Genomic DNA, 11,203 nt, shown 5'->3' with positions numbered 1-11,203 from the left:
TAAAGGAAAATAAATAAATAATAATAATAAGAAAAAGGTGAGAACGGTTCAGGATTCTGTTAATCTATCAACATCCCACTCCCTCTAACGGTTTCTTTCTTTCTTTCTTTACCCCTTTTTTGCCTATGACATTTTCATATTTACACCATCACCCCCTGAGAAATTCAGGAATACCAATCATCGCCTGTCAGGTTCGTACCCAGTCAGTCAACCATTACTGACTGCAACTTTACTAGGCAGCAGATCTCCGTTGCTCCGGCAATCCAAACTGGGATTCAGCTCCAGCTGAAGCTCCACTGACGTAGTTTCAGCCGTGGACGACGGTATCCGGGCTTTTAGTTCCTCGAAGCTTGGAGCTAAAGCTTTCTCCACCCATTCTTCCAAGCTTGATCGCCCGTGCCATAGCCCCCCTAGGATTCTCTCTGTTGCGTCTTCTCCAACTTCAATGCACACCCTGTCATCCACTACAACCATGGAGAATTTCGTAGCAATGGTTTTCCTGATCTCACGACGAACAAAGGCCATATCCACAGGCTTAAACACTATGGTATCATCTGCTAAATCCACCAGCTCATGAGGCACTGACGTAATGGAGAATTGCCTGCTGCCTTCAAGGCCGTGCTCTTCGTCGTGATCAACTGTGAGGTCGCTTGAATTGTGAGATCCATCTGTTCTATCATCTTCACCGTCTGCTGCTGCTTGATTGAGGTCGAAAGAAAGACCAGAACCCACTTCTATTCTAGGTTTCGTCATTCTGTCCCCATCTCGTAACCAGGGCGCTCTTCGCTTTGCATTCTTTTCGCCCATTGATAGCTTTAGCTGCCAATTATCACTTGCTAGAGAGGCAAGCTTCCTCTCATCAACTGAATTGTCGCTACTGATTGTTGACCAATTTCCAGTGAGAATGAATATGACATTACCAAGACTAATTTCACGGCCATGAGAATCAGTGAGCCTGCCCCTCTCCATTGCCCGTTTTATGTTCCCGCGCATCAGCATATCTGCTTCATCAATATCTTCCAGCATAATAACCGAGAATGGATTTCTTCGAACAGCCTCAACAATTCGATCCAGTGCAGTCTTCCCACGGAACATTGTATCTGGCTCTGCACCATCCCGTCGCGAACCAAGAGATACCATTATTGGACTTGCACCACAAACATGCTCTGAAAGAACAGATGCCATCTTTCTTTTTGCAATTCTGTCAGGACCCGTGAACAACAACCACACATCACCCTTTGATGCAGAACCCCGCCGTTTCCCATTGCCCAACCGGCAACGCGTCACAGCTGAAGCCACAGCAGAGGCTGCTTCTTGCTGCCACCAAGCTTTCGCCATGAGACCCTTGAGAAGCTTTTTGAATGTATCAGCATCTAATGCACTAGCAAATTTGTCAAGCAATTTTGTCTCAGGTGCAGAGCATAGGCTGCCCAACAAGTCTTTTACATGGTTTTCGCCGGTCTCACTAGTCTTCTCAGGGGTTGTTTCAGTGACTTTCCGTCCAAGAGCCAGTTCTGTTCTCACAGGGCTTCCAGGAGGGGTATCAACACGATTTGAAAGTTGGACGGCCAATTGATTTGGAGTAGCAAGACGATCCAAAGGTTGAACAGTCACTTGATTTCGATTCATTTGCAATGCGTCGCAAAACACCCTTGTAGGCTGTAACTTTGGTGGAAGAGGTTGGCGTAAAAGTAGGTTTGGGTTATATAAGCCCATAGTGGGGAGAGCTAGAGAAGCAATTTTCTCTGAGTTCACGTTTTGATGATAGTTAGGATGCATGCGCAAGCACGACTCGTTCCATTTCCTCTGTAATTCTTGAGTCTTCTGCTTTAAAAGCAATTCTGATTCCTTCCTCTGCAAATACAAGAATAGCAAAATTAATCTTTTTCTGATTATGCACCAAATTTTCAGTCTCCTGAACATAATACTATAAGCAAAGCATACCTGAGACTGATCTGTCATTTTATCGTCACCATTACTGAGTTTCGCATTCTGCAACCATTGTGGCAGAGGAGCCTTAGCTGATTCTGATTTATTTTCGGGGGCTAAATTCTCAAACTGCCTCTTCAGAAGTTTTAGCTCTTGTTCAAATTTCTCTAGACAGTGAGGACAGCAGGAGGTTCTGCGGGAAGGATCCTGGTTCTCCGTAACAACCCTTGACAAAGCAGGATTCATAGTTGGGAGACTCTTCAATGCATTTAGAGGCTCAACGTGATTGCCCAGAATTCTATCAGTTCCCAACCTAGACAATCAAGAAATCTCATTACAAATTAGGGAAAGAAAATTCAAGACTACATATATTCTACCATACCAGGTCATCCTTTTGGAAAAAAAAAAAAGAATTAGAGAAAAGGGTAGATTTCCTACCAGCCAAATCTCTTCCTTATCAGAAACAAAGTTCATGCTTAAACAAGTCCAGAAGAAGATAGCAGTTTAAAGCCTCTTTAATTATTTAGCTTGAATGAACATTTTAGTTTTGCACAAAAGTAGCTATTACAGCCTGGATACCCCTAATAAAGTAGCCTAGGAAAGCCTGAGAAAGCCAGCAGTTTATATGCAAATTTAACCACCAAATTAGGCCATTTCAGTGAAAAACAATAAACACAATCTTCAGGAGTTTCCGCAACAATTCAGAAAGATGATTCTGTAAATTAGCCTGATCCGTAATGAATTACCCATCAACTAGTAGTTCTGATAACCATCATTACCACCAAAAGAAAGGCAATAAGCACTGCGCAAACTGACGTACCTCGGGAACATCCCCGGCATAGGCGATCTGGGAGCTATAGGGACTGCCTGCAGATCCCAATCATTTTCCATGGTAGGATGATAAACTTGGCACCTCAAATAAGTCTCGCAAGTTGCAGTTCCAATCAACCAAATCTTACTAGCACTATTATTTTCCCCACACCTGGTCAATAACTTCCCCATTTCCACCACGGCCGCCCTGCCGGCCTCGGAAACCACCTGCTGCTGAGGCCGCTGAACCCCACCAGTACCACCATAACTCCCACCAGGCTGCTCCACAAGCCATTTCAAATCCCCCAAATCAAGAATAATTCCACCATTTCCATTTAGCCTGCTCTCAATTAGCCCTCCCAATTCCTTCATTTTCTCGGCTATCTGATTCTTTTCCCAAGGAAGTTCTTTCTCGATGGAGATAACCTGAAGATTCTTTAGAACCCCCTCACTACCCAAATCTCCTTTCTCAATCCTCCTCAGCAGCTCCTTCACCACGGCCTGTGGCTCGCCTTCCCCTACCAAAACAGGATTTCTTTTCTTGCTTCTCGATAAAATATCCAAAACTTTCTTCACTTCTTCATTCCTCTGACTACCCAATTGCCCAGCAGCCCCTTCGACGAGTCTTGGATTCAGGTACATGTGCCGATTGGGCATTGGAATAGCAGTTGATGAGGCTGGAGGTGGCACCGGAGTCGGGCTCGGAGCTGCGAGTATTTTAGGGCCCCCAATCCCCCCGAACGTTCCCAAATTAACATTGCCGTGAGGATGATGATGCGAATTGGTCGAATTCAACGTCTGCTCAATGGTGGCCTTAACTGCAGGACTAGAAAAACTCGCCTCCCGCATCACTCTGCTCACACTTGGGTCATCCAAGATCGAAATTATCAACTGTTCCAGCTCAACTTTTACCGCCAAAAGCGGCTGTTGTTGCTGCTCGGGGCAACCACGCCTCTGATGCGCCTGAGCCCGCTTCAGAGCTGCCATTAGCGCATTAGAAATCGGCGGCTCCATCCCAGGAGCCATGTTCTGGGCTGTTGGGAGCCGCTCTAATGCCACGCTAAAGCACAGCTCCAAAGCTCTGCACTGCAGAGGATGCGAAGAATTGGGATGAGAACGAATACATGCCTGCCTTAAAAACCCAGATGGGGAGGCCAAAAGCGTCGCCGCCACATGCAGGGGAGTAGTTTGGCCGTGATTCCGGCGGCCAGCCTCCGCTATAGAGTGGTTGAGCACGCTGGCTGCTTCTGGGGTCAGGGTCTGTTGGATAGTATTCAACCCTGCCCTCATACTAACACTCTTCTTCCTCCTTCCACTAGGTACAAACACTAATTCGAATCACTAAAGAAAACTAATAGCACCAATAGTAGATAGAACCCAATGGAATGCAAGCAAATTTTGATACACCCAAATGGAGATGACAAAAATTTGGAGCTGGGAGAAAGAATAATCAGACCCAATTATTGGAAACACTAATAAAAAGGAAAAATCCAAAACGAATAGAAGAAATTAAACTATCAAAAAAAGAAAAGAAAAGAAGGGTATCCAATACAGGGTATGGAGAGCTCCTGGTTTTGGTTATGAATTGATCTATCTTTCTTTTATTTCCAGCTTGGTTTCGGGTTCTTGTCTTCTTGAGGGAAAATAATGGAAAGGAAAAAAAAAAAGAAAAAGGAAAGATCATGCCCCCTTCAAATTCACAGACGAATTCTTCTTCTTCTCATATCTAACTTATGGTTTTGTTGGTTTTCCTCTTTTCTCTCTCTCTCTCTCTCTCTCTCTAAAAACTCTTCACATGTATACACTCATCTGGTTTGTGTAGAGAAGATGATGATGATGATGATGGTGATGATGATGAGAAAAGTAATGAGAACACATACACACACTTGACTCTTAACTCACCGTCTCTTTCTTTTCATTCAATACTTGGGAAGAAAATATCAACTCATCTCAAACCTCCCCACATAATGATGATGAAAGAGAAATAATTATAAACGTCCCCAAGAAATTTACCCCAAAAAAAAATTGAATAAATAAATAATTTTAATTAAAAAGTGCGTGTGGTGTGTGAGAGAGAAAGGAGAAAGGAGAAAGGAGGAAGGATGAATGAAAACCAAAACGTGAGTAGTATAGTATAAAACAACTTTTTCAGGCCTGCAAGAAGAACAGAAAAAGCCAAGTGAGGTGAAAAAAAAAACAAAAACAAAAAAAGGGTTTTAGTTGAGATGTTGAGGTGGCAGGAAAAGGGGGGCTTGCACTGTTGGTTGTCTTTTATTGTGAAGTGTGGGAGAGAGAGAGAAGGGAATTTATGGAAATTAGAAAAGGTACAAGTACTTTCAGTTGCAAGGATTTCTGGAAAATGCTTTCTGGGCAGAGCAACCTGCTCTCCTTTTTGTGTCCTCTTTCACCATTTTCAATTTTACTGCTAGCACTTTTTAATTTTAATTTCTTTTCTTTTATCTTTTTACCGATATGATTTAACTAACGCTAGTTTGTCTATTCGGCGGGCACTCGTTAAGATATATAAATATAAATATATATATATATATTACGTATTAAATTTTTGGTAAAATTGAGATTAATTTGAAAAGAGTTTGTGAATACACAGGCGTGCTAAATGTGAGTTTGCATTAGTGTATGATAAGTCAGATTTAATTTAAATGTATTGATGAATATCTAACAAGGCAAGGTGTCAGTTAAAAAAAAAATTTCTTACTAGTATTATTATTATTATTAAAATAGAGGTAGCATGGTGTGCATAATGTATCTATTTTATTTGATTGTGGAGATAATGAGAGGGGGAGGGAGGAAGGGGATGGTTGAGAGGGGAGGGTGTAAAGTAAGATAAATGAACCTTTTTAGATAGGTGAGGGGATTCATGAGTAGATTACTTTACTTTTATGACACACACACAAAACTTACTTTCTCCATCTTCTCTGATGACTAAAGATTGACTGCCTTTTTAGCTCTTCATTTGTCTTGCATTAGTTTTCATCGGTCTAATGTTCCTCCTGTGGGAAAAGGCGTATACTTCCCAACTCTCAATTGTATCTCGTGTAAGCAACTCGCTAGAAGGACAGAGTTGGTTTTCAACTTTTCTTGCATGGTGAGAGACAGCGAATGCGTTTTTGTGTGGCTTCGATGGTGTCTGAAAATTGAAATGGCTTCTTTTGTTTGCCTTTAAACCAAATTTTCTGCTTTTCACACGCAAATGCTGCAAAAGGTGCGCAAGCATGGCTCTCTCGCTCGTTTCTCATTTCATGTATATAACCCCTTTTTCTCTGGTTTTTTTTTTTGGTTGATAAATGAGAGTTTGCCGAAAGCTTAAAGAGTACTTATAAATCATCCAGCAACAAACGCACAAAATTGATAGTGGGATTCGAAATGTAAGCTTACAAAATTCTTACAGATCACTTGCTAACACGATTGACAGCGAATACAAATTTACAGGACTCTTACAAATTGTTTATCAACACAATTGATTGTAGGATTCGAAGGATTCTTAGTGGGATTGCTCACTAACACAATTCACAGAGAAATTAAAATATATGATCTTTTTTGTGAGTAAATGATTCGTCCTTATCAACTTAGCTGACTTGTATTGACGACACCATTTTTGCTGGTTATTATAGAATTTCAATAAGAGAGAAGAATAATTTATGTCGTACAAGTGTTTTGGTAATTGGGTTTGTATTGACTACACCATTTTCTCCGGTTATTTTATTCGTGTCCCCATTAGTTAAGGCTAAAGGTAAGAAGCCGTGTAAACAAATTGTAGGAGCAGCAGTAATACCTCGTATGTACCGAATCAACAGGAATTGGAAATTAATGCATCTAACTGTTTTTTTGGGCGTTTTAACTTTTAAGAAAGTAGTCAAAATGAACTTTTCTTCTTCAATAAATGACACCTCACAAAGAAGTCGGTTAATAAAATTAACCTCACATAAGGCAATGATAATGATCTCTCCTTTGATTTTTTGAATGTTAATCACTCCCTTTTTTTCAACTTTCATTTAAACAAATATAAGGAATATGGAAACAAAAGAAAATAAGGGGGGGGGGGGGGGGAGGGATTCATATTCTTTTCCACAACCACATATACATAATAAAGACGTGTAAATTTTTCCTGGCTTCAGAGAACGTATATGTATCCTTTCTACTGCTGGGTGTATTTGTATAAAGTATTATTTAAAATAATTATTGTAATTTATTTTGTGATGTTATATAAGTTAAGTAAAAAAATAGTTAAAAATATATATAAAAAAAAGTTTAAAAATATGTTATGATACAGGCAAATTAATATTTGAGATAATGATTGTATCCTGACACAGCTACCCTATTGTTTGTTCAGCCTGATTCAAGTATATTCGTGAATAAGAAGGAATAAATAGCAAACGAATTAATTAAAAAATGAACCGTACACAACAAAAGTGCGCTTTTAGTTTTCATACTTATGCTTGTGACCTATACACAAGTGCCAAATTAAGGTTTAGCTTTGATATGCTCACCCTTTTTTTTTAATAACTTTTCTACAATGTTAAACAGTTCCAATAAATCCGAATCATGCGTGAAGAGGTATGATTTTGATCACAAATTAATTTGCGTTTAGCAGTAATTGAAATTGAACTGTCAACAAAATTACATTATGTCAATTAAAACATTAAATCCGAATATATTAGCACTAGTCTTGTTTAATCAATCATTCCAATTCTCTTTAATAATCTCTTTGAGCATCATAAGTTATCGTCATATTACTATTAGAGTACAAAAGGGTTTGAATAACACCAAAGGAATTGTATAGAAACTTGGGAATGAATCAATTAAAAATTGTGTAATTGGATTAGATACATAGGTGATGGAGACGATAATGACCTAGAGTACTTCAAGATCATTGGGAAGGCAGAAACATCCCCCAGTGAGATCATGAGAGTAGAAACAAAGGAATTATCTTTAAAAGTATACAAACTGGTGGTTTCTAATCCACCCCCTTTCCGCCCTATTCATTACTATTAGATTATTCTATTCACAAACTTCAATTAAGAAAAGGTTCCTCCCAACTAAAAAATAAATTAAAATTTTCATGTGGACCCTATGAAACTTTAAAGCATATTTTACTAGTCGTACTGTTTAAGTTCCACCAAATGATACAAATGGTTTAACTTTTTTGGGATTCTTTAACTTTTTCATAATTTTCCCTTCACGACCTTTTGTAAAAAGACCCTTTTTTTCTTCTTTCTTTTTTTTTTGTTGGTACAAAGACTTGAGAAACAAAAGAATGAATCATCATCATCATCATATTCCCTTTTGGTAACGCACGCTCTCACTTGCCTTTTACGCGTTTTTCGAGTCTATAACCACCTTTTCACCACCACCTCCTCCCCCCCCCCCCCACCCCCTTTCTCCTCTGTCCCTTCCCTTCTATTCTATCGCTTCTCGCAAACTTCACTCTCTCTTTCTAATCTTTAAGTCATGGATATGTCATCTTCACTTTTCTATGATCTCCAAGAAAAATACTACCAAAGTTTAGTGAAATATGTCATAGTCATCAAGTATTATCACACGTAGTTAGACTTCTTTATCTATTGTTGTTTTTTTCCTCGAGTATTGACCAACTCGATCTTGATCTTCATTCTGATACAGTATTTTGTTATAGATTAATCTTTTGTCAGTGTTGGATGAATGACAACTATGCAAAATTTGAATTTAAAATTCAACTTTTACACACGTATCATGAATCAAACGGTGATAATATGTATACACTGTCAGTATATAAGATTTATTCTTTTATTATAAGTAGCGATTAGTAAGTATTGTTTGGGACTGTGAGGAATCAATCAACCACGTATACAAATGATTCCTGTCATAACTAAAGTACAAAAACAGTCATTAAGCAGATTGTTTAATACTAACTTTCAAATGTATCTAAAGTAAATCTATTGTAACATGGATGTTGAACTTGAACGCTGCCGTTTGCCTCATAGCTAGCTAGGATTGTAGACGTTGGCTTTTTCCAGATATGGACATTGGGGGGCGAAGGTAAAAGTAATCGTAGCAATAAGGTTGGAAAAATTTAGTATTAGTACCTTGGCCTCCTTTGACGCACTCACAAAAAGTTGTGCCAAGGGTTCATTCAGAACAGATACATACTTTGACGTCAAAAAAAAAAAGAGCAAAAGGACATGTACATACCACGAAAATAGTTAGTAGGCATGAACGTAGGTTCCGTGACCTTCCAACTTTCTCATATCCTATTTGTGGCTTTTTGTTTTTCTTTTTTTTTTTAAAAAAGACATAAGACATCATGAAATTGGCATTTGTCAAATTTTCATTTTTAACTTTATACTTTTCAAAATCAGCGTGGCGCACTTATGCATGAGATACCAACAAGAATAACGTGTTTTTCTTGTTTTAAATCATGTACAAACATTCAGGTGCGTTCGATTTATTTGTGCTTTTCCCTTTCGTTCAAAGTCAACCAAAAAATCATCAGTCTTGAATGATGGTCATCCGTCCGGATTTGCAAAAATGATTTTCAAATTTTGTTATACTTATATTATGAACACGATTATTAACTATTTTTTTTTAATTTTCTATACATCACATCGTACAAAGTATTACAGTAATATTATTTTAGATAATTTTTTTCCAAATATTTATTTCTTTTACAAACGGACCCTCGAGAGTATTTGATTGTAAGTCGGATATGGTTGTTGTTTCTTTGAAGAGTGCAAAAAAAAAATTTTAACGCGAGTCACCGCTAAATTAATTAAGTAGAATGAACAACTTTTTAAAAAAAAAATCAAAAGACTACACATGAACTTAGAAAGCAAAAACAGAAAAAAGGAAAAAAAAAAGAAAAGAAAAGAAGAGAGAATCATATCCTAACTTTTTACGCGAAAGCCTGCGGGCTATGTTGGATTGTCCAAGCAAAATTCCCCTGCCCGATCTGATGCTGCATGTCCAAAAAAGCAGGTTTCACTGCCATGCAGAGAATCTAGCGGTTAGATGTAATGTCAGATGATCTTGACCGTCAGTTCACATTCACACTTATTATTCTTCCAAACTTTTTCAAAATACCGTGACGATAAATATAAATATCGTCGTCTCCACCCCTATTGTTTGGAGTCGAAACACGCACTACTGTCTCATATTCTTGCGAGATAATAGACCATCGTATTCGTGGCACTGAAAATATCGTGGGCGAGAAGAGACAGACGGAAAAAGCAAAATTAGGCGTGAAATAGAGTCCATCCCCTTTTTCAGTGGCCAAGGAAAGGAAGTGTGAAAAAGTTGAAAGAAAGAGAGAGAAAGAGAGGAGATGGTGACTATCAACTTTCCACATTTATTACCATTCACGTATCTTTTCTTTGCATAGCTTCCTTGTTTGTTTGTTTGTCCCTTTTGTGTATGCAATTGCTTGGTCCGTTTCTATGCAAGATTCAGAATTTTTATACTACAAGTTTTATTCGTTATGATTTAAGTCATTAATACACTAGAGGTAAATTCTCGTTTAGTGGCAGTATTTATTTTGGTGAGAGAGTCGTCGATAATACATTAGGTTTGTCTAGTACTCAATCAACATTCGCTAGACAAGTTCAAAAAAGAATAATAAATACATGCAAATTGAATGATCAATACAAATTTGGGCATTTAAATGATGAATTGTTTATATATTATAGTTTTCAATGAACACTCGTCAAAAAAAAAAAAAAATTAGCATTAGGTACTTTGAAAATTTCTTTTAGTGGATTTGATGATTTGACCACAATACTCTCGTCAAATTGGTGGGATAAGGACTAAGGGGTTTGGTTAACTTGAGGACCAAATTAATTTGTAGGTGAAGTATCGATCAAACAACATCCAATGTTGATAATTGATTCATGAGTCAACTCTAGATCAAATATCTTTCTTCAAAAAAAAAAAGGATCTCTACGTCAAATATCTAATCAATGCATTAACGGAAAAGGAAAAAGAATCAATTTAGAGCCTATGCCTATTTCATGTGATTAATTGCCCTTATTAGAGGACGTAGTTTATAAAGGAATTCTTTGCTTTTCAGAATTATTTGGCATATACTTATTTTAAAAGTTCTTTTCAGGATTAATTTGGGATGAAAAAAATGGTGATGCATTATGACGATTTGACCATTTTCAGTTAACAAGCCTCCAGGAAGTTGCCTTTGCACATATCTGAAGTGTTAATTGTTCGTCTCTGTTAAATCAGAAACAATTGATCAAATGATTAAGAGGAAGAATAACTCAATGGGGTTTGCTTGCTCCTTCGTCCACGCGACAAGGTTGACTTGTACTGTATGTAAAGTTGAAAATCAGTAGTTTCTTTTATTGTTGACTAGGGAGAATTATGTTTGTTGGGCATTCTTTTGCTTTGGCAAAACAAAAATATTTGTCTTCAAATTTCTCCACGAACCGTGTGTGCCTTGCTGAATAATTTTGACTTTGAAGTT

At 38.0% G+C, this 11,203-nt stretch overlaps 1 protein-coding gene across 1 annotated transcript; it reads right to left on the bottom strand.

Annotated features, from left to right (window-relative positions):
• LOC113774728 (protein SUPPRESSOR OF MAX2 1) lies at nt 1-4,713 on the bottom strand. Its single transcript, XM_027319339.1, has 3 exons — nt 2,750-4,713; nt 1,945-2,242; nt 1-1,854 (listed from the first exon to the last, which is right to left on the bottom strand). Exons 1-3 carry the CDS (start codon nt 4,027-4,029, stop codon nt 208-210), a joined length of 3,225 nt encoding a protein of 1,074 aa, XP_027175140.1. The 5' UTR covers nt 4,030-4,713; the 3' UTR covers nt 1-207.
• Nucleotides 4,714-11,203: the final 6,490 nt, after the last annotated feature.

This window comes from Coffea eugenioides, chromosome 6 (genome assembly GCF_003713205.1).
Source record: "Coffea eugenioides isolate CCC68of chromosome 6, Ceug_1.0, whole genome shotgun sequence".
Lineage (NCBI taxonomy): Eukaryota > Viridiplantae > Streptophyta > Magnoliopsida > Gentianales > Rubiaceae > Coffea > Coffea eugenioides.
Note: the sequence above shows the minus strand (reverse complement) of the source record. Positions and strands in the feature narration are given on the sequence as shown.

Coding starts and splice junctions, on each gene's coding strand:
- LOC113774728 (XM_027319339.1), bottom strand. CDS start 4,029: ATGAGGGCAGGGTTGAATACTATCCAACAGACCCTGACCCCAGAAGCA. Junction 2,243..2,749: donor ATGCCGGGGATGTTCCCGAG/GTACGTCAGTTT, acceptor TTGATTGTCTAG/GTTGGGAACTGATAGAATTC. Junction 1,855..1,944: donor AAATGACAGATCAGTCTCAG/GTATGCTTTGCT, acceptor TTGTATTTGCAG/AGGAAGGAATCAGAATTGCT.